The 23,547-nt window shown below is 52.4% G+C and overlaps 1 protein-coding gene across 17 annotated transcripts in view; it reads right to left on the bottom strand.

Annotated features, from left to right (window-relative positions):
• SNX19 (sorting nexin 19) overlaps positions 1-23,547 on the bottom strand; it is a 111,490-nt gene that overhangs the window by 84,561 nt on the left and 3,382 nt on the right. For 12 of the 17 annotated variants that reach the window (XR_013942076.1, XR_013942077.1, XR_013942078.1 and 9 more), the window contains exons 3-10: positions 23,029-23,129; positions 22,413-22,532; positions 21,960-22,090; positions 20,550-20,646; positions 20,116-20,302; positions 17,805-17,934; positions 5,520-5,704; positions 4,624-4,711 (exon numbers count right to left, since the gene is read on the bottom strand). Coding sequence is in view for 13 of the 17 variants with exons in the window: in XM_080567934.1 (XP_080424060.1) it covers positions 4,624-4,711; positions 5,520-5,704; positions 17,805-17,934; positions 20,116-20,302; positions 20,550-20,646; positions 21,960-22,090; positions 22,413-22,532; positions 23,029-23,129 (1,039 nt within the window). In the remaining 4 variants the exon portion in view is untranslated. The other 5 variants (XM_080567928.1, XR_013942079.1, XM_080567931.1 and 2 more) reach the window with 5 other exon arrangements.

The following is a 23,547-nucleotide window of genomic DNA, read 5'->3' as shown; positions in this document are numbered from 1 at the left end:
GTCCCAGGACTGTGCTCCAGCTGGAGCCCCCCCAGTTGTGGTCACAGCCACCCTCACTAATGCCACCGCGTGCCAGGAGGGCAAACCACTGTCTCAGACCCGCTGCCACCAGCCCCGCCACCCCGGCCAGGCATCTCAGGATGTGACAAACACTCAGGGAGATGCCTGCCCCAACTCTTCCCTCTCCCAAATGGGCTCTCTTGCCTCTCCCCAGCTTGCCCTTTTCTTTCCAAGCCCAGTCTCTTGACAAAGGTGATTTTTAAATCCAAATGCAGAAATCATTTTGAAATGAAGTATTATTGTACACAGAGTCAGAGCAGAAGTCACAGGTACTTGGAGCACCAGTTTGCTCCCCATTAACCACATAACAGGTTCTCAGACCAGCACTCGTCGGTACAGACCACAGATAGCTGATACAGGGGTTTGAATACAGGGAAGGTGACAAGGATTCAGTGCACAGTTGCATATTTTTCCTTTTTTTTTTTTTTTTCCAAAAATCAAGCTCTAGCTCAACACAACAACTACTGTTCAGCTTACAGTGATGCCTTGAAGCTCCCTGGTTCAAGCCTTCTACACAGATCTGTGCAGAAGAAGGGAGCTTGCTGGAACAACTGTGGGAGCTTGACACACAGATTGAGTTAGAGGTTTTTGCTGGCCTTGTTTGTTTTACCAAAGCAGCACTTCCAGTCATAGTCCAGAGAAAATAAACTTCCAGCCCACCTGATTAAAGAAGCTTGCCCTTGCCACTGTTGTGCTCAATTTAATCTGAAAGCTACAGCGAGACAAAAAACTGTCATTAGGTTAAAAAAAAAAAAAAAAGCGGATTTTTTTATTGGATTTTGTATTGCTTAACAACGAGATACAGAGAGGGGCTACTTGTTCCTATGCTGTTCCTGGGCAGTTTCATCTTGGCTGTGAGAACGGACTAATATCTATGAAGGAGAGAATGGGAGCTTGAAGCCTGGCCAGTGAGAGCCTGAGAAAGGGCTCTCGCACTCCTGGTTTCTGTTTTCCTTGCTCTAAGAAAAGAAAGGGGGTTCAGGAGATTAAAACACAGATCTCACAATCCAAACTCCTGCGGTCTGTTCCCGACTCGGCTGCTGACTTGAAGTGGAAGCAAGTAAACTTGCTTCATCTCTCTGTGCCCCAGCAACTGCCAGGTGACGCAGAGATGCTGCTACTTCACCGTGTGAGCAAGTTTGCAAAACGCAGGGCTCGAGGCCCCTGCACGAAAGGTGCAGAGGATGCACACACCGAGTTGTCTGGTACAGCCACAGGTCATTGTCACAGCATTCCAGCCAAGTGCCACCTCTCCAGCTATGCTCCTCGGAGCCTGCCAGAGGAAATCACAAATTATTTCCACCAGGAGGAATGAATATTGAGCTGCTTGCATAATGCCGGAGGTCAGGGTGAAAGGCAGGCATATCAGGGCTTCCTGGCAAAGGGGAAGCCTAAGCTCATCCTTCTGAGGACAAATGCAGCGTCTGTAAGGATTGTACTACACCTTTGTCCTCAGTGTGGAGTTTGCAACCATCTCTGAATGATCCTTCTCAGCAGTCTCGTAATGATACCCCTACTCAGTGACACACTGCAGCCTTGGTGCTGTAAAGTTCCTGAAAAAGCAAGAGCAAGCAAGCACACCACGAGCATCTGGAAAGCCACCACGCACAACAGATCAGCCATCCCCGGCTGATGGCTCCTTCTCCTACTGCCTCCTCGAGGCAGGAGATACAGTAATGGAAGTTGTAGGAAAAAAAGAAGGGAATCAGAACCTGGCAGTGAAAGAGAGGGTGAAGAGGGTGCTCCAAGTAGACATTGTGCTTAAGGGTACAGGGGATTCCTGCTTCCCGACCTGCTGCTTGGCCATTATTCCATATGCAACGTCTTCCAGCACGTTGTCTGATCTGCTCTTATGCTACATAACTCCCTCCTTTTCCAAGCAGGCAGGCAAGTCTACCAGCTCAAAAGTGTCATTGCTGAGAAACGGCTCCGATAAGCTGTGCAAAACTGCTTTATTTCATTACATTGGGTTCTGCCTAGTCTTGGGTACCCTTGGAACTTCCTAAAATTACACTTCCTGGCAGCAAACTATTCCTTCCCAGCATCTACCACACACCACGGGCACACACACAACAGAAGCATGCAGCAGCACACAGAGAAGTGTCCACTGTTAAGCAGCTGCCCCTGGGAAGAGCAGAGGCTCTGCTGTCAGCAGTACGCGTGTTGGAGCTGCACGACCTGTTCTCCAAACACGCCACAGAGTATCCAGCTCCAAGAAACTACACAGGCTGCATGAAATGCACCATTTGGTACTGGAATGTGGGAACGAGCTGTGATCCTGCGAGCTTTTCTCTTGCAACATCCCCTCTCAGTGCTTTGATCTGCTGAGAGCACCAGGAGCAGCATGCCCGTGATTAGCGAAGTCCAGCGCTGGTCAGTCTGGTGATCCACATCCTGGGGAAATACAGACAGGTCTGTCTGTTGGTGCGTGTTTTCCTTGTCCATCTGCCCTGTCACGAGCCTGACAGCTGGGCAACGTAAGCTTGCAAAACCACTCAAGTCTCGGATGACCCGGAAAGGCAGCTGTCAGACCGACGTGCCTTTCTGCGCTGGATGGCACTGGACAGCCTGAGCTGACAAGCTTCTTGGAGCAGTCTGCACACAGCTGTTCGCAACAGCAGGCATAGCAAACCAAGGCATAGTGAGACAGCAGTCCGAGTTAAGGTGGTGCTCCCAGGGCCATCTTACCAGCTGCATTCCCAGAACATGCATCCAGCACTCCTCCTGGGCTCAGAGGTGTTCGCTCCTCTCCAAGAGCTCGCTGTGACAAGCACTTTGGGAGCGGGTTTACTTGCTATGTGTCACACATGGACAAGCTCCCTTTCTTCTGTGCCTTCCAGATGAGTCTCTGGGACTGAACTCAGCAGGCAAAATACATGGGAATCCTAAAGTCCAGCTAAGCTACCATTCCTCTTCAGCATGGGGATGGTTCTCTTTTCCAGGACCACAGCCTACCCTACTTGCCTCCTACTGTTCAGGGAGCAAAAGATGCCAGAACAAGACCATGTTGGAGGGGTGGCAGCAGGAGCCGACTTATCTTTGTCCCTAAGCAGCTTTGATTTCTGCACTGCTTCCCACTGCCCAATTATTTGGCTAATGGGGATGGGTTCCTGACTGACTTCAGGGCTCCTGTCACATCTCCAGTGCTCCACTCTCTCCTTGTCTTCCTTCTGGTAGAGCAGGTGGCCCTGTGCAGGCATGAGGCAGGCTGCTTAACACAGCAGGGACAGCATTTGGTCCCTCCCTTCACCTGTCCTGGAGAAACACCTAGCAACAAGACACCAGCATGCCTCTACATGCCAGCACCAGGTGGAGCTTGAAGCCCCAAAAGCAAAGCTCGTGTGTGCCACCTGCCTTTGTGTGTATGTTAGGGCTGTTCAGACACACGGGGCGAGACATGAAACCCAAACAGCATCTGCGGGCAGCCTGCACATACTTCTCAGGACATCCAGCTCCACAGAAGTCAGGCATCTTCAGTTCAGACTCTCCACCAAGTCAGCGATGGAACAGACACTACACAGCAGAAAAACCTCTTCAGCCACTGACAGCGGGCTTGATTCATCACCCAGTCAAAACAGAGAAGCCTGGAAGCAGCCTCATTTAGCACTGGCTGGAAAAATTCTTTACAAGAAGCTCCCAGACATGTTCAGTAAGCACTGAAAATCAAATCATCCCATGCCTGTGGCTTCTTCTCTCCTTCACTGCTGGCTACACCAGCCCTCGTTAATGCGCTGAAATGCCTGCTTTCTCCAGGCCACTAGAGTCAGACGGCGCGACAGCTGCGGTCTCGAGCTCATTACTGGAGCCCTTCAGAACCAAGAACTCCAGCAGAATGTCCAAGAGGCAGAAAACCAGGTGCCTGAAATGGAGAGAAGACAAATCTTAGCCTGGTCAGGGCACAGCGGAGCTGGGAGATCAGCTCCAGACGCACAGGAGCCAAAGGAAGGCTTGTACCTTCCTCACGCAAGGAAGAAATACTCTGCCTGCCTTCGTGAGACAGACGAAAGATCTCATACCCTACAAGAAAGGTTTCAAGGGATGGTTCGGTTTCCCCCCACCCTCCCAAACCAGCAAGTGTTTGGAGCTGATGAGCAGCACAGGAAGCACAAACGCATCTCGTGGAGCAAGGTGGCACATGCACTTCTTTGCAGTTAATCACAAAAAACATCACTTTTCGAATGCACAGCAACAGGTACGCAGAAAAAACACCATCTACAAATACATGCGGCTCCCTAAGCTCTTCTGAAAACAACAGACTAAACCAGGATTAAACCAGGATTAAACCAGGTCCTATTTCCTCCCAGGACATCTACAACCTAAACAAGCCTGACAACATAATTAATGTGATTGACTCAATAACCTCCAGCTAGACTGAGGTCCTAAAACACACAACTTCGCGATAATCGTCCCAGATTCCCTTTGATAGCATACGGAGTCGAGCAAGATTAGCCAGATAGGCACTGTGCCAAGAAGCTGGCAGTACGAAACTCACAGCAGAGCCCTGAGCATAGCTTACTGGGCCCGCTGCACAGGCTGCTGAGGTAAGGAGACTAATCAACATACCTGTTGATAACAGGATGGCCCAGGGACTCCAGCACCAGGTTCCAGCTCATGCGACATTTACTGGTTCCAAGGATTTCTTGGATCACATCTGTCAACATCAGAGACAAAGCTTTAGGAACAGCACGTCTCCACTGTAGTGAAATGGGCTCCGTCTCCTCCTGGAGGGTGCCAAATCAAAGTTTTTGATGGTGCTCTGAGCCTGAGGCATCTCGTGCCCAATATCACCACGAGAAAAAACATCCACGGACAGGAACTGATTGCCAGGAAAGTGCTTCAGCCTGGAACAGCATATGCTGGTAGCACTTTTTCATTCCCAAAGGATACTAAGGGCCCCTTACACTGCAGCAAGGAGTTAAAAGTTCAGGCTGCACTCATGGATTAGGCAGCAGCTGCTTCAATGCCAAAGGTCCCCATGTCAAACTTCACGAGGGAAATACAGTGCAGCTGCATTCATGATTTCAGCCCAGTGGAAAAGCCACTCTGTCATCTCTAGAGCAAGAAGCCAGAACGATTGCTGCCCGACTCTTCAGCAATGCTACCTCTGGCAGCAGGTAGGAGCACAGCGTGGCACAGGCTGGCCTGAGCCCCTCCTTTTTGGAGTGGCTCAGCAGGAACAGCACCACCAGCACGACGAAGGAACGTGTGGCAGTCTGCACCTGGGAATCACCAGGACACATGTCCTTGCTCTCTAAGCTGTGCTGTTCCCTAGGCGGTTGTGCAAACCGCCTGGAACTGGGAAATCGCTGCTTTTCCTTGCAGGAAACCATCCAACCCCAAAGGTTGGGGTCTGCACAAGCAGACCCCATCATGGTAAACATATTTCCAGAGATGCCGATGCACTGGAGGGTTCCCCAGCCTCACCCGGGGCTCCTGACCCATCTCTGGTGCACACTTACCAGGCAAGATCCCCATCAGGCTCTGCAGGGCCAGCTCTGCTGCTGCTTTCTTCTGCTCCTCTGTCCTGGCTGGTTTAGGCACGGCTGGCAAAACTCCTCCGGGCCAGATGGATTCCTGCAGCAGCTGGAGGTACTGGACCCAGCGCTGGGTGCAGGTCAGGTTCACCACCTGGACCTCCAGCCACCTGCGGGCACAGGGCAGGAGAGAGAGAGATCAGAAATGTCAGACTTGTACCAACTAAGGAGCTTTCTGCTGAGGTCCTGTAGGGGAAATCACCTTGCCGGGTAAGTTGACATGCAGTTTTCAAGTGTGTATATACATAAAATACATTTTCACAAGTATTAATTAGCTGAGTTTTCCTGTGCACCAGATTTAGGTAAATGTTCCCCGTCTTACAAATACATGCAAAGTCACAAAGGAAAAACAAAAAGCTGTGAAAAGCTCCATTGCCCTGCTGCCCAAGAGAAATCAAATGAGTTAACGGGTCTCCAGAGAGAGCATGGCTAAGGGACTCGACTGAAGTGATGTCCATGCACAAGCAGATGACAGAGCTGAAAGAGCTGGGAGAACCACCCCCATCTCCGTCTTTCAGAATTGTTGCTTTAACTCTAAAACAATCCCTGTGAACAACTGGAAGGATGTGAACGTGGTCTGGCAACCAGCACTCCCCTCATCAGCCCCTCTGATGCTAAAAGAGTCAAGGGTGTCTTGCTGGGAGACCAAAATGCACCCTCCCAGGACGGCGAGGCGTGAATATCCCGCTGCTTCGCACTCGTCTCCGTGCTTCCCTGCCGCCCAGCCCAGCCCCGTCCCCCAGTTGCAGGCAATGAACTCACTGCAGCTCCCATCCAAACCCCGTGCTGCGTATCTATTAAAAGGAAGCGTAGGTACCTGCCAACAAAACCACTCGCTGGCCCTCCTGCTGGGCCAAACCGTGCCCTTTATATGGCAACAACCTGCAAATCCCGAGGCTGCGCCGCGGGAATGCCACTCCACAAAAGGGCTCCGAAGTGTTTGCAGCCAGGGCAGGGGAGATTTGTCGACACCACCCAAGCTGGTCAGGGGAAGTTTCTACATCAATCAGGCGGCCCCTCTTTCCAAGGTGTTAAATCACTTCCCTGTGCAACAGCAAAAGCCATGGCCATCAGTGAGAACTCACCACCGCCTAAAATCTTTCCCCGCCAGAACAAGGGGGAGCCAGCGGCCAAATCCTTGACGCCACCGAGGTCAACGGGAGGGTCCCCGTTGACTTCTCGGGGCCGGGACTCGCCCGCGGCCGCCGTCCTCAGCAGCAGGGGATCCAGAGACAGAGAGGAGCGTTGGGCCGGGCTGGGTAGGGAGAAGGCTTGGATTTCGCCAGCGCTTCCAGAGTCCCAGAGGAGAGAAGTCCGCGAGCGGGGCCAGGAGACCCGTTCCTCTTGGCAGCTGGCGTTCGTGCTTGCAATTCCGTCACCACTACGCCCCGGCAGCTCACAGTACATCCAAGAGCATGGGCCCTGCCAAGGCAAACTTTATTTAACCTGCGCTCTGCCAGACTGTCTGCATTCTTCTCAGGCGAGGCATTTGGGCCAAGGGCGTCTTTCCCCGTGCAACCAGGGCAGCGCCATCAGAACATCAGGAATAGCAACACCTAAAGGTAAGCGGGCACGAGGGCAGGTAGCCATCACCGGGGCCAGGGCTGCAACCCACCGCTCCCTTCTTCAGCAGGAAACAAGATGCCTAGCTGCAGGCTGTTAAGGCTGCACACCTAGGAGACACCAGCTGAAAAAGCAAAGAACATTAAACCCGCACTGCAGCAGCGAGGCCAGCTACGTCTCAGGGCAAGGTGGTGCTGGTGCGTGCTGTGCAGCCCCAGAAACAGCACCGGGGATGGAGACGCACGGCCTCTACGCCCCGTCTCGCCAGGGACCCCAAGTACTGATGCTGCTACAAGATAGTGCCAGAGATCCACAGCTTGGCTGCCACCAGAATAACAGGACGAAATGTCACGGCGCTGTCTGGTCTAGGAAAAGGCCACGCCTGAAAGACAATTGTTCAAAAGAGTTTATCTCCAGCAATCAGCAGAGTTTAACACCTTGGAGCGTGTGAAGCCTTCCAGCCATCCCCGACCAAATTAAAGTGCTAAACTGTGGCTCCTCTAGGGACAGGAGCTTTCATTAACATGTTTTCATATACAATCTGTTTTCCTAATTGAGAAAACATCTGACAGGCAACAGAAGTTCAGAGACTTGGGGACGGAGCTGCAAACAGAACAACCCCACGTCTGGGGACAACAGATCCAATGTTGACTTGAATTTCACCTCAGCAACAGTCACTTGTCATCCTTTAAAAGGCTGCAAAAAGGACAAACTCTCTTTTTCTTAGGAATGTTCCTAAAATAGCAAAAATTCAAGCAAATAGTGTGGAGAGTGAAAGCTGAACTTCGAGAAGACAGCACACATTTCCAGACGGCTCAAGAGCGGACTGAGAAGTGACGAACGCTGGAAGGCCCCGAACAAACAACCTTCCATCTCTAGCCGTTTTAGTCCTATAAAGTCCCCAGGACAAGGCGACAAGGCCTAGGAGTAACACCTACAGATCTTATCGCGTGTGCATGCACTTGGATTATGCAAGCGCTTGCAGGTCTTCGTTCCCACAGCTGCAAAACAGTCAGTGGATGATTTTCACCCCCTCTGGCAGCTCCCTGCCTTCCCGTTTGGGAAGGGAAGGGCAGGAAGGGCAGCAGCTCAAGGCAGACAGACGCTCTGGTGCCCTTTGCCAGCCTACCGGTGCGTGGACCCATCCCAAAAGCAGTGGGAAGAGAGGAACCATCAGCCTGGTCCCTCTGGCTCAGCATCCTTCCTGCAAGAGCAGCTGGTGCCCTCAGATGTTCCAAAAGAGATGATCAAAGCAGAGCAACGTGTCCATGAAGAAATTTCCTCTCTGCTCCCTCCAGTCGGTGCTCTCACCGCTCTCGACCTGCAGCAGTCCCACCACCATCCACACTGGGGGACGCACACGGCAGTTGCACAGCAAACAGGGCCACGCCTGGGCAGCATTTATTGAATGCCGAGGAGCACATTTAATTCCTCCGCACTCACAACTGCATCTGCAACTCAGGGAGGTTCATACCTAGCTTTACTGAGAGATCCTACCTGAGCAAACCCCGGGTTTCTGTGGCAAACCCGACTTTTCCATCAGGCAGCCTTGCTGCACCAGTGCTAGGCCAGGCTTAAGAGTTCACACTTCTCGTACAGGAACTCCAAACACGTGGGCCCAAAGCCGACCTCCACCAGCTGATCACAGATGATTTTTCATACTATTAAAGGATGAAACATTTGAGATCCGTGTGCCACATCAAAAATGCACAACCCCCTGTTCCCAGGTAGAAATAAATCCAGTAAGAAACACAAATAGAGCTATCTTTTTTAAGTTACTATTTCCATTCTGGTATTTCATGAAGAAGTAGCCTTAATAAGAAAGAAAGAAAAACAAACCCATCACCAAACCATCTCCTTACACTTCAGTGGAGACCAGAAATAGATAGCAAGTGACCTCCTGGGCTCAGACATTCAAATGCTTTGATAATGCCCAATGCAAAAAGGCAGACTGCAAAGGCTACGAGGTCCTGGCCGTTTGTCTGGAGGTGCATAGCTTGCCCATGCTGTAAGGGTCCTCCGTTTGAAATAGCTGCTGATGGAGGAATGAAATGGCTGCTAAAAAAGAGATGATTTAATGCCATGGCTTAAGCTGGAACTCCAAGGTCAGCTGAAGGGGCCCATTAAGAGAGAACGGCAGAAATGCCCTGGGAATGAGAAACAAGGCCTGGGTGGTACATACCTTGGCTCTTCTCTGCCCCCTAAAAGTAATGGGGCTGCTAATGCAGGGCAGCCTAGATAAACAGAGTCAGGAAGGACAAAGCACTGTGTGCTTTGTGTTTGTGGGGTTTACCTGGCTCCTCTAAGTGGCCTGCCCTGAGGGTTCACCTGCAGAAGGAGAGCTCATCTCCACGAGCAAAGGTTGGACAAGTTGGGTTTGTGTTGTCTGGAAAAGAAAGAAGGACCACGAATGGTCCAGTGGACAAGAAGATGTGAGTACCATCCAAACTTACAAACAGCTGCTCTGCGCTGATAAACCTCTGCTTCCCTTGTCCATCAAGGTTGGGATGAGAACTGCTACATTCATTTGAGCTGAGGAATGTTTGGGTTAAGCACTCAAGAAAACCTTCTAATGCTGATTGGGATTGAAATCTTAAGCAACAGCAACTGTGATACCCCCCCAAACTGGGGGTCGTAAGGATTCTGACAAACACAACCTGGAGCCCTTGTTAGGATGAAGAGAAAGATATAGTCTGCTTTAGCTGTATAAATATAAATAGCTCTATAAATACAGATGATTTGTGCAGAACAGTAGCAAGTCCGGTTCAACATCTACTACCTTCCACCCCAGAACAAGGCCCCCGTTTCCCCGAGGTCAGTTAACACAGCGTGGCTAACCAGGAGCTCCAAAAGGGCCTGTGAGGCCAAGGTAGTGAAAAGGATTTAAGAAGAAGGCAACATCTGGAAATGCACAACGTAGTCAAGCATCTGACTCCCATGAAATCAGGAAAGGCTGATATTTAAATCACCAGACCATCCCTCCCTTCTCACTACTTGTCCCCCAAATTCTTCCCCAAAGTGTGCCTCAAACCACAAGAATATCCTTAGCTCAAGGGCTCACGAAGAGCAACATTTCAATGCTTTGACTGTAAAACATTTCTTAGCAAAGCTTATAAAACCGAAGGAACAGCTGCAGCAGGCAGTTAGAAGCACGGAAAAACACAAACGGAGAGCTTTTGCCCCCAGGCTCAGCTTTTAGCACCTGCTACTCGAGCCCACGTTCACCTTCCCTGCACGGCCGCCAGCAGCAACACGTGCAGCTGAGTGCTGGCACGCTCTGCTCAAACACCTTCCGAGCAAACCCACACTTGTCCGGGCCATCGGTAAACTCTTTGGAGAGGAAGGAAATAGAAAAGAAAAAAAAAAAAGAGAAGAAAAAAGAAAAAAGCCCTCCATAAATCAAATACGAAGCATCCCGAGTCCTTTTAAATTTCTGGCCAAAGGCACACACGCAAAAAGTAAACTATCCTTCTCGCCTTACTGGAAACGTTCCTCTCCTGCTGCCCTATAAAAAGTTTACGGTTGTATATGCTACGAACAATGCGTCCTGTACCCCTGCCCGAGCACACGGTGATGAAGTGTTTGACCAGCGAGGCAGCGGCCCCGTGGCTGAGTACCTTCCCCTCGAACAGAGTGTCTTGCCAGCCTCGCGCCTCCCAAACCCAGCCCGGCCAAGGGCAGCACACCGAAGGAAGGAAGAAACAAACGGAGCTGCAGGGAGCTGACCCAGGTAGCGCTGGCATCCGATGTGCCTTTACCCTGCCCGTTACACCGGCCTGCGTGCAGCAGCACAGGGCACTGGGATTTATTTTATCTACCTGACCTAGCACCGAGATGTGGAGCACGCAGAAGGCCCGGGAGAGGTGGGCACGGGCGACACTTCACTGTGGGGCGGGCAGGAGGAAAACCAGACCGTTCCCTACTGCTTGCAGGCATCAAGTTGTACCTCGGCGTTCGGATTTGGGGCACTCTGCTGCTGCTGCCACTTCACGCGCTGCTCTCTCCTAAACACACCTGCTGCAAAAAGAAAGCTCGTAAACACAGAGGGCTCCAGCTCTCACATCTTCCCCCAGTGAGTTAACCAAGCCGCTCTGCTGCCTTTTTGCTCTTCTCAAAGTCAGATCTCCCTGCAACGCCATGGGGCTCGGGAAAGGGGGGGGGAAGCTGCATGATTAAAAATCGTCCCAAAAACCCCTTGATTTTTAACAAAGCATCCCGGCTTTTGATAACATCTTCATCAAGTATTTATTGAGCCAATTAAGCTCTCAGCAGTGCCCCAGGGAGAGGCCAGGCTGTCTCAGCCAGGTCCTGCTCAGAGCAGATTGCTTCATTAGCCCACTTCAGAAACAAAATACATAAAAACACCATTAACCCTTCACAAGCCTGGGAAAACTAAAACCTGCAAGGAGAAATTATTTCCTCGCAATCCTTTTCTCCTTTGTCTCCTCTATTTGCAATAGGAAGTTACTTTTTCTTCTTAATTTGGAAAAAAAAAAAGTTGGCACGTATCTAATTGCTGAAACAGAGTCAAAAAGAAAAAAAGAGATGCAGTTAAAATAATGTTGCAATTGTTATCAAAGCACAGAGTGCTTGCTTCGTTCCAGCGGCTGTTTTTGGAAGAATGCTGCTTCTAGATGAGGGGAAAAAAAATTGTTTGGGACAGAGATTCAAAGCCAGATCCAAAATTTCCAGGTGCTTGGAGACAACTGAATCGAGGCCCGGTTCCAAGCCGATTTTTATTTACTTTACGCACACACGAAGACACACGCAGTCCCGAGGACTGCTTTTGCTGACATACCACAGGCCTGCGGTTCCTATTGCTCCTCGCGGCTCCGATAGCCAACTCCAACGACAAGGAGGAAGATGCCATAATGTGGCTCCCCCTGCACACAAACTCTTGCTGGCATTAGGCGGGACACGGGCTCGCGCCCCCGCAGGAGCCTCAGCACCCCCGCAGCCACCCAGCTGCGCCCACCAGCACGGCCCCTGGTTGCAGAGGCGCTTGCTAAACGTGCCCGCATCAGCTCCCCCAGGGAACAAGGCAGAAGAGATCGCATTTGGAGCAACTGAATCCATTCCGACACCGCACTTTTGGCAGCTTGCTTCTGCCAGCAACACTTGGAGGTGCTGCCCGCGCGGCGCGGTGAGCTACCTGCAGCCACGAGGCCGAAGGAAAGTGAAGCAGCGGCGCTGGGAACAGCCTTGGCACAAAGCAGCACGGCTCCTCCTGGGGCCAGCCCTGGGCTGCAATGTCCTTTTCGGAGATAACACAGGCAGGGAACAGTGTCTGCAGCAAACACCTGCCTGAGCACGGCCACGTCCTGCCCCGCGACACCCCCTACACCCGGTGATGTGGGTGTGGGGCTCACCTACAGCTCTGCACTCACCTGGCCCCGCTGTTGGACACAGCCCCGCGTGCCCGCGGGGCTCCGGACGGCCAGGACACGTCACCTGTGGGCAGCGTGTTCCCAGCGAGCCCGGGGCTGCAGGTGCTTGGCTGCCCGAGCAGGCAGGTTTACTCAGGGACATTTAAGAGGGTCAGGCAACACTACATGCCAGTGGCACTTTAAAGTCAAAGAGGATCAAGGAGGCTGCCAAGGGTCTTTGTTTTTGCCAGTTCTGCTGGCACAGAGATCAAGGAAAACAGAGGAGAAAAAAGAAAACAGAAAAAATCAGCGAGCAACACCCTGAAGCTACGAGCTCCTTGACTCACGCCAGCAGTTGCACAAGGGCCCGCGACACCTGGCCTGAAGCTGATGGGCTCCGGCACGGGGCCCCGATGCCAAGAGGACAGCAAGAAGGCGAGGGCAGCCCGGGGTAGTGCACGGGGTAACCTGCAACAGCCTACCTGAACCCATCCTGCATGACGGTCACGGCACCGTGCCACGTCCCTGCTGAAGGAGGGACAGGAGGCGGAGGCACACCGCGTGCTGCGGCATCCTTTGGACCAGCACAGACGCCTGGGTTGCTGCAGGGACCCCAGGTTTGGCTGCAATGCTGCTCGGTTAACAACTCTGGGCCCTTGCTGATCACGGGCAACGGATGCTGGTCTGGGATGTTCTCACCTGGAGGGGCTGGAGGTGGCTGTAAGCCGAGCGAGCAAGCCCCTGGCAGCAGGGCTAATGAAACCAGCCACGTTGCTGAACTGCCACCGCTGGTGCCCACGGTGAATCTGCGACGGGGGGGACGGGAAACTTGATGGCACAGAGGCAGGGATGGCAAGAGGGGATGGTGGTTTTCACCCCCACGTGGAATAATCCCTCTAACAGCCAACTCCAAGAACATTCTGGGGACAAGGGGGACATGTCCTGCTCTCAGGAGACATGTCTCTCCCCAGCCTTGCATCCCCCATCGAAAGTGCACTGAATATCCTAGACAGCACTGGAAAGGAGAAGGATACATCCTGGCATAACCCACAGCCCTGCAGCTGCTGGCCCCGGCTGCAGCACTGGGGCCCTGCAGCACCAAACAACCCTCCTCTGCGCTGCTGCCTACCTGCGCGCCCTGGGGACAGCCGGCAGCTCCCCCTCGTGCCGGCAGAGGCGATGCACTGCGGGCAGGGACAGCAGCCTGAGTGTTGCATGAGTGCAGAACCAGAGCTAGAGAGGGAGCCCCAGGAGGAAAACGAGAATTTGCCGAAGCCAGCCAGCCCTCGGGTGCCAACGTCCAGGGGAGCAGAGCCTGAACTTGCAAGGAACTGTGTCCCCAAAAGCCAGGTGGTCATCTGTAACCTGCCTCCCGCCTGCCCCCGGGTCTCTGGCTACATCTCATGGGCTGGAGCATCACCTCTCCAAATCCACCCGGATTCCCAGCCACCCACAAGGGCTCTAGTCCCTTCTTCCTTCAAGAGCAGTGACTTCAGAAGAGGAGACTGCTTGTTGGGGGACAGCAGCTCTTGTAGCCAGTTCCTAACAGGCTGCTTTGCTGAGGAAGAGGACGGCACAAAGCCTGGAGGAGCGCCGGCGACCCAAAACGAGCAGCAAGGCAAGCAGCTGAGCTCCTGGAGAAGGCAGGGGTGCTTCGCGTTTATCTGAACTCGTGCTCAGCGGAACGCAGCACCCCAAGCTGCCTGCTGCATGTGTGCTCCCTTCATTACACAGGCACCGCTGCTGGGGTTACGGGGTGCGACGGGTCCCCTTCTGTCAGCTCGGTGGCTTGCGTTGCTGTGGCTCTCCTGTGATGCGTGGGAAGGGGAAGCAAGCAGCTCTGCTCCTGGACCTGCACTGCACCAAGCTCTGGAAAATCACCTACGTATAAATCCTCCCCGGTCCAGCCTCAGAATCCCGGGCTCTGCTGGAAGGAGATGCAGAGCCGGGAGAGCCCCAGCAGGGCAAGACGGGCTCTACCTGGCTCCTGCTGGACCCTGACCCAGTGACCAGCATGCCACCAGGGACACGGCGAGGGCAGGGCGCGGGGTCACAGCCGCAGAGTGGCTCGCATGCTTGCCGTGTATTTTTAACGCTGCTTTGACTCACGGGCTCCAAAAAGCACACGGATTCTCCAAATGCTTTTTAGCTCTTTCCCCGAACACCCTCGGGGCCCAGAATAGCCCCAGCTACCCCCCTCTGCCATCAGGTTCCCGTTGCAGCCTCCCGGTGAGAGCAAGATCTCCATTCCCAGCCCGGGGGAGGGAAGCAGCAGCCGGCCCGAGGAGGGGCACGGAGCGGGGTTTGGTTACAGGCAGGGAGAGGCACACGGAGCCTGCTGGAAGCGCTCCTTGGCCCCAGGGCTGCCTGGGCTCCCAGCAAGCCTCCTCTCCACCCACCTCTCCTTTCTGCTCCAAAAAAGGATCACTCCCTGTTACATAATGGGATGAGCGCCGCTCAGATGCGGGCTTGCACGCGCGGCCTCCCTTTTACTTAACAATACCTTTTTCGGTCATACTGCCGTCCTTCTTGCTGCCATCGAGCTGACAGGCAGGGGAGACGGATAGTGCCTGGCTCCGGCTACTTCTGCTACAGAGAGGAGAAGGAGGAGTGTAGAAGGATGCTCCCTGCAAGCGGAGTGGGATAGGGAGCCCTGGCTCACCAGCAAGGTAACGCTGGGCACTTCGTGTCAGCACAGGGGTCCTGTGGGCACCACGTACCTTAGAGGTCAAGTTCCCAAAGGAGAGGGAACTGGTTTTCTGGAGAAGTTTGACCTCTGTGTTGGCGTTTCTTTGATTTTTCTGCTCTCGCACGAGGCACACGTGGTGCACAGCAGTGGCAATGCCCGTGGAGGAGGCTGCAGGAGCAGCACGTTTCCCAAAAACCAAGCGGAGAAGCGTCCAGCCGCAGCCCCCTTCCTGACACCCAGAACTCTGCTAGGTCGGTTTTCCATCACCCACCACGTAACCCAGCCGCTGATGGGAAGGGAGGAGGGCTTCCTATCAGGGAGGGATGACTCCACTTGTACTTTGTAACCAGCCATGGCTAGAGACAGGCTGGGTGACGCCTGCCACCTCACGTTTGTCCGCCTCTTCTCAGGGGCAGGAGCAATGACGCCTCAAAGAGCACACACTCCCCAAACAGCTTCGGTATCTCTCCGCCTGCACAGGGTACCGGACACAGCGCCTGCCTCAGTACCTGAACTAAGGCTGTGCTAGGTCCGGCCTAGCAGTGATTAAGTTGCCAATGCTTAAATGGAACAGAAATGCCACCTTGTGTCCTTGGACGAGCAGTCGGCATCAGGTCTGAGCCAGAGAGCTCTTGATCTGCTCAGGGCAGCAGTGGCCAGCTGGGTCAGCCACGAGCACCCACCTCGGCCACCCTCCTGCTCAGGTATCACGAGGGTGCCCTGGCAAGCTGGCAGGGAGCACTCCTGTTTCCACGTCTCCTCCACTGCAGGGATACCTACGTCCCTCATCTCAGACATCTGCCCTGGGCACTGAGCTCTGCTCTCGTACCAGACCACAGCTTCTGTAACAGGCAGATGCTGGCTGCTCCCAGCAGCTCTGTGCCCGCTGCAGCGTCCTGCCCCCCGCGTGGGCTTCCAGGATCACTGAAAACCTCTCACCTTGCTTCAAGATAAGACAGCCTCTACCCTGATACTCCTTCCGTTCAGGGGACCAAAGCGCGTTCCCAAGCACAGCCCTCAGTGTCGGGGTGGCAGCTGCAGCAGCAGAAAGAGGAGTGGGAAGTATTCCCTGCAGCAGCCCCCGAGTAACGCTGTGCTGGCAGCGGGTCAGCTCTCCCTGCCAGCTCCTTCCCCAGCCCCTTCGCATCAGACACGCCGACTCCCGACTGCTCCAGAACAAGCCCAGAGCCAGTGTCAACACACAGCTATCAGCACAGACGCACGCAGACCCAGGGACACGTAGTTAGCTCAAAAGGTTCTTTTTACACCCTGCGGGAGGTCCTGATCGTGGCACCCAGGACTCACAGGACTTCCCGCCTCCCTTCCAGCCCAAAGTTTGCTTGCATGCAGCACGTTCAGGTTCCCCCAGAGCCACTGAAGCAGGACTGCTACAAACACATTCGTTCTCATGTTCCTTTGCTAGCACAACACGCAGAGCTCCTCCACCTTCCAGAGCCAGGCATGTGCTTTGTGTATGACAGCTTCTCTAGTGGAAAATACCAACGCCACGTGTCCATGCTGCAGGCCCCCCGGGTGACGGGGACACGGCTTATTAGGAGGTGATGACGTGCATGCTCAAGCTCTCATACCTCCGTGCTTACACACAAGGATTGGGTTCCAGCTCACTCCCCAAAACACCAGAACCCATTTTGGAGAAGCAGGAATGACACCCACCTCCTCCCACGCAAGGAAACCGACCTGGGAGTGACAGCCAGCAGCCCCTGACCTCAAAGTGCTTCGGCAACCTCTGCTGAGGGCAGCTCAAGTTACCACCCAGGTTACAATGTGCTACCCTGCACATTCTGACACCGGCTTTCAACATCTCCTGTAGAAGACAGGGTGCAGGAGTGGGAAAAACACTGCTCTGAGGCTCCCCCTAGCCAAAATTCTCCTGGGAAGGCTTATCGTTTACTCTAAAGGACCACATCCTCAGCTAGTGATAGTCACCGACTTACAAAAGAAAACAGAAATGCTCTCTATTTGTGTGCCTTGGCCCAATGCCTTACCACACAGAGGCACTGGCCTCAGAAAAGCTTGGCAAGTGCATACCAGCTGGAAAGGAAATCTTTCCCTAATACATCTGTGGGTCAGTGCCCAAGGCACAAGCATTACTGGCCCACTGCAGACTGCAGAGGGACACATCGGGGAGAGCAAAGGCCCTGGGAGACTGCAGTCCAAGCTGTTAATTGACAATTCCCTGTTCCCTGTGCCTGTTCATTCTCCTTTTGCAGAAAGAAAAAGCTGAGGCCCCAGGCTGCGGTAGACCAGCAGAAGCCAGCTCCTCCCTGGAGGGCTGAGGAGATGAGTACACTTGCTCCTTCAGTGAGGTAGGAAGCCTCTCACTCACAGGGCTGGATCTTTCCTTTCCCTTGTGTTAAGAGGCAGAAGGCTGTCCACTGGAGTCACGTTGCTGCTCACGGGGAAAGCAGCTTACATTGCAAACCTCCGAGATGCTCACTGCACATACACGTTACACCTCCTGACGTTTGATGCAACAGGAAGTATTTATCTGCGTTCGGATAAAAACTGTTTTAGTCTAACTCGAGAGGCAGTGCTGCCACAGAGCTGTGAGGTTGGTCGCTGAGGCCTTACCTTTGAATGAGGGTCCCAAAGAGCAGGTGGAAGACCTTCTGCATGTCCTCCGTGCAGAGCCAGCTCCAGTGATCCATCAGGAGCAGGCGCAGCAAGTCCAGGGCCAGGTCAGCCAAAGCCGTCTCTGAGTCTGCAAGGAGGAAGAGGAGGCTCAGATGAGGAAGCCAGCTCAGATCCTAAGCAAATATGGTAGAAAGCATCACCTGAAACCCACTCTTCTAGCCAAGAGCCTGAATGATGCTCTGCTTCCCAACCCAGCACCTCGTGCCACGTGCTAAAGCATAGCCAGCCTGGGGCCCTGCCCTCCCAGCATCCTGCCCCGAGCACTCATTTCCTCTTCCATTCAAGCAGCACCATCCTCATCTTCCAAGGGGCACACCAGAACTTGTCCGCTCCAAGTGCAGCTTTGCTCAGTTCCTACTCAGTTCAGCTGAGGGATAATCAAATCCCAGACCATGCACAGGGATGGCAGCGTGCCCAAAGCAGGCGAGATGGAAGTACTGACTGCACATCGATGAGGAATATCTTTCCCAGTCTCCCGTCTTTCACCGCGCAGTTTTCCAGGCACAAGGCTCCGGTCGGTGTCTGTGGGCTGCCATCGTGTGGCAGGCCCAGGTCTCAGCAGGACGATGTACCAAACACCTGGACAAACCAGATGCATCGGTCCCGGCAGTAACCCCTGCAGGTGCCGACATATCCTGGGTGACGCTGACCGGGGACAGCAAAACCTTTCTTATTCCCAGATGGATGTCAAAGCCTACGGCACACGTTCAACATGCTAGAGTGACTTGTGCGCTGCTCGGCCCCAAAGCGTTGTAGCTGGGGTGCAGAACAAACCCGTTAACGTACCACAGACCTGCCTGAGATAATCGCTCCTAGGCCAGCACCCCAACCTGCACGGCTGCATCTGCTCTGTCAGCAGAGTGAGTTACTGTGCGGCAGTAGCTCCTACTCTGCTGGTCCCCAGCACCTCATTTTTCAGCCACTCTCCCCCTGTGGAGAGCCAGCAGGCCTGCTGGAGACAACGGGGAGAGGGATTCTGAACCCTGGCTTGCCTCCTTCCCTCCCTGCTGCTCACCAGCTGGACTAATAACTCCAGGCCGTTCATTTGGAGGAGACGGCATCCGAGCGCTCTCAGCGCCTCTTCTCTGGGCCATGCACAAGTTAGTCCTTGCTTTGCCCTTTGAGCCTTGACTTCCCTGAGCTAAAAGCAGAGCGGGCTGTTTAGCATCACCGCAGGCCCACAGGAAGAGTCGGGATGAAGCTCTGTTTATTCCCATTAGATCCAAGCCTCCTTCCCCAGAGAGCTGCTGGCCAACCCCCCCGAGAGGTCACCCAGTGAGCAGACAGGGATGCTGGGTGCCTTTAGTCAGTCCCTCCCCACATCCATTCCCCTCATCCCGCCCTGTCTCGGCTCTGAGGCATCACAGACCTGCAGGGATCTGACATCAATTACACAGGATTTCCTTAAGAGTTCAGCTAACTTGGCCTGCCTGTATCTCTTGTCCTCCGCATGGAGCACTGACCTCCGATTCCGGTCCTGCTCCCCGGCAGCCCCAAAACAACTGCAGGCATGTGGCTCAAAGATTATAGGCAAGGCTGGTAGCACAGGCTAGGTTTCAGAATACCAGACCCATCTTGTCACAAGCATGTGCTTTCAGTCAGAGCTTGCCAAACCTGAACCACTGGAGTGAAGTTTTTGGAAAGTTCCAGCTGATACAGCTTAGCTATTCCAAGAAGAAGATTAGAGAACATATTTTTGCTCATGCTCAGGATAATCTTGTAACCGCTGTGAGAGGACATAGGACCTCTGTGCTTCAGAGGAGAGATCTATAACCAGAAAGGGAACATCATTCCTTGAACTGAGGTTACGCATTTACTACTCCCACCAAATTCATCCAAACGTAACAACCTCAGATGTCCTTTTATAGTGTATCAACATACCAAGGCTAACTTTAGACTACCAAGAAACTGTTATTTGGCAGTTTAACAGAGCCTGATTTTACAACATTAGCAGTTTAGGTAGCATGTCCTTAAGAAATATCTCTGGAGTAACTGCAGAACTTCACCAAGGTGAAGATCTACAGTGACAGAACCAAGTAAAGACCCAATTTGCTTCCAATAGCAATACGGACCAGAGCGATCTCCCAACAGGTATGGAAAAGACTCGGCTTGCCTTCTCTTTAATGAAGGTGCAACAGGCAAGGGACCAGGTCCTTGTGCTCAAGACCCTGCGAGCTGAGCGTGCAGGCTCTCAGCAGGCAGCTGCTGCAGTACCAGGGGAGAAAGCCTGAAACAGGGCTGAACTCACCTGTGTCTGTGTCTGGATGCACTCCCTGTTCCAACGGGCCCAGCCTGTCTGCATCCTCCTGCGTGGGGTGTTCGTTAGCTTCTCTGCTTCCCTCGCCCTCAGGAACTTTACTGGGGACAGTCTCCAGCAGCTTCTCCTGCTTGTGGATGAAGGACTCCATAGCAGCCAGCGATAAAGTGCCAGGGCCCTGTAAAAGCACCGGTGTGTTAGCACCACAGTCTCCACTGCTCAGACAGCCCCACCACCACCTGATTTGCAACTTGCTCTGTCCAACGGCACAACAAGGGCTGCTCATTGCCCTTCTGCAAAGGCCTGGCTTGTGGAAACAAGGCTGCAACAACCACAGCTTTGTACCCACAGATAATTTCAAGTCAGCATCCAAACATGGCAATGATTAGGATCACGGAAGGATCACAAGAGGGATCTGAACTTACAGCACTGCCCTCCCTCACGGAGTACACGATCCTGTCATGTGCTTCACTCACACTCAGCACTGGAGTGATTTTACTGGATGAAAACCTCAGCCGGGACCTGAGGAGGAAAAACACAGCATGGTCAGGATTTTCTCCACGAGTGACGAGTTCCCGGTCTCAGCCAAAACCCTGAACCAGCTATGTTTGTCCAGTGTCAAGTCCAAGCTAAGAAGTCTGATTAGACCTAAAGTGGTTCAGAAAAGCATCTGCCCCCAGGATAACTGAGAACTAGCTGTAGAACCAACCATGCAATGAAAGCTTTAGAGTGCTTTTAACATTCTTAAACATCGGCATAACCAAGCCTTCCTGGCATCTACCACACACACCTTCTTCCACAGCTATTTGAGATAGAAGCCTCCATGCAGATAGGTGCGAGCATATCAGCATATCCAGGAAAGTGTCCAGAAAACTCTGAGTTGAGACGCACTCAGCAGGATTGTGAAACCCAATTGTAAACACATATACAAAAAGGAGGATGTGAGAGGGCATTTTGGACTTGGGACAAATTGTAAAAAAGTCTTTATCATGAAGGAATGTCCTATTCAGCCAAGAGGTTTCAAAAGTTGAACTGTTTTTTTCTCTTTTTAAACTTTTTGTCCACAGCAGCTTTCCCTAGCAAAACAACTCTTTCCTGGAAAAAAAAAAAAAAGCCATACTCATGCAGAAACCTTCCCTTCTTCTGTACGGGAACAATCAGTGACAAGCCCAACACGGCTCATCACTGCAAGCAGCACCAAACAAACACTTGGTAAGCAGGAGAGGTGCAATGACCTTTAATGTTACTCCTAAATAAATATTCAAACTTCTTCTGGGAAAAGTGATGTGTCACTGTGTGAAGCACATGGGAAAGGCAGGAGTAAGCCTTCAGGTAGACAATACAGGTAAAACTAGCTGGAACACTGCATGTTTTCTTCATCACATTTTGAAATCTGCCCTGAAGTGCTGTGCATGGAGTAATTGTTCTCACCAGCAGCAGCCCAACGTCTCACAAGCTGTAGCTGTATTTTGCAGTGACTCACCGCATGTGTAGGTCATGTAAATGCTTATGGGTAAAAAGCAATTCTTCAGGAGCATCAACATCTTTCCCAGCAAATGCCACCACCTCACAGTTCCCTCATGAAGAAACCACAGAGAAACCTCGAGCAGAAATTGCTGTGGAAACCCTCAGCGTTCCTGGAGAATCTTTTACCCAAACAGGAACTCAAACACCCTTGCTCAGCATGTGGAAGAGAAAGCAACTCAACTAAAACATGACAGCCATGGATTATCCAAAGCACGTGAAGCATCAAGTCAGTACTTCATGCTGGAGCCAGCTTATTGATGAACTCCACGTTCTACACGAAGCACAGGGGAAGCTGAAGGAGCACTTACTTGTTAGCCTTCTTCCCGTCTGTCTGAGATTTCCCATCCACCTCAGACTCGCTAAGATCCTCCGTGGGGCTCTGGGGCTCTGACCTGGGGAACGCTGTCTTCAAGGTATCCACAATGGCATTGACAACAATCTGCAAGAGCCAGAAGAGACATCAGTCATTGGTAGGGTTTTCCGGAATGCGAATTGGGAGTTTTAAGATTTGCTGTATCCCTATTTTCCATAAGGAAAAAAAAAACAACAAGCAGCCCAAACTTTGAGACGGGCTCTGACCCTGTCTAGCTTAATGGCTTTCTGGGCAAGCTCAACCCAGTTACACAGAGTGCGTTTGAGTTTCTTTTTGCTACTACTGCGGCAGCAACGGATATAGACGATGAAGCCCAAGAGGCAAATGCAAAAGGAGAGTCTGAGTGCAATCAAAAGAAGTTCACGTAAGCAGTTTCCCACTTGTCTACCTTGTCTATCCTGGAGACAACAAAGGGCTTCTTGACGAATGCGATTCTGGCATCGGTGTTCAGGGCGAGGAACTCCTGCACCTCCTCACTGTTGGCAATCTCAGGGACTGCACACAGTTGCTGCAAGGAAAGATAACAGCTTTAGGTCTTCTTTGAGTCAACTTCCCCTTGCACTTTACATGAGCAGACTGGGAAAACACCAGATGTGCTCCATTGTCTGTCAGTACACAGAAAGCTACAGCTGCCAGCTCAAGGCCCTGCTGCACGTAAAGGAAAGTCCATTTGCCATCTCTGGCTGTCCGTCACAGACACGGCAGTTATCCCTCTGGGGCACTACTCAAGACAGCAGGGCAGGGAGAAAAAGTAGACATTCTCTGCCTGCACTTTCCCCAGTAATAGTGAAAATAAAAAAATGAGTCTAGTGGCTACCTGTGAAAATGAAACAAACAAAAAACACACTTAAAAGACACCAGCATCCAGCACAAAAGCCCAGCTCTCAGGTCTAACAGACCAGCAGTGATCTGATCTCTGCACCAAAGGAGGAGGAACAGTGAGAATCACCTCAGCAGCCACGGGAGGCAGTGGACACCAAGCAGGCACTGGGCAAGGAGCTCACCTTCAAGAAAGATTCCAGCAGACTTTTTCTGGCTTCCACTTTATCGCTGTCCATGTTTCCGAATGGAAGATCGGGGAACAATTTCTTTGGGCCTTTGATATCTTCAAATAAAACAAACGCATTAGCAAGTGCCAGAAAACTAACAGCTGTATCAAAATCTTAATGCTCTCCCACTTAAGGCCACCACTACACGCTGCCCTGCCCCAGCCCAAGATAATATGCCTCCCAGACCAGGCTGACTGAATCACACCTCAAATCCATACAGAACCTGCGTTCTGCTGGATGTTGTACCACCTGTGCCTTTAATGTTAAAGAATCAAGGATGCCAGTTTAGTGCAAAGACTCGAGATCACCCAAAAAGCCCCAAAATTCTCAAATCTTTCTCAAGTTTTCCAACCCAAACCCCAGATCTGTCAGTATCAAAAGATTAAGTAGGAATATTTTAAATTCAATGATTTATTTTTTTTAAACAGTGGTATTAGAAAAAAAAATTGTTTGGTTCTTCAATAAAGCTCATGT

Source organism: Anser brachyrhynchus (assembly GCF_964034855.1).
Source record: "Anser brachyrhynchus genome assembly, chromosome: 25".
Taxonomy (NCBI): domain Eukaryota; kingdom Metazoa; phylum Chordata; class Aves; order Anseriformes; family Anatidae; genus Anser; species Anser brachyrhynchus.
This window is presented reverse-complemented; position numbering and strand designations above follow the sequence as displayed.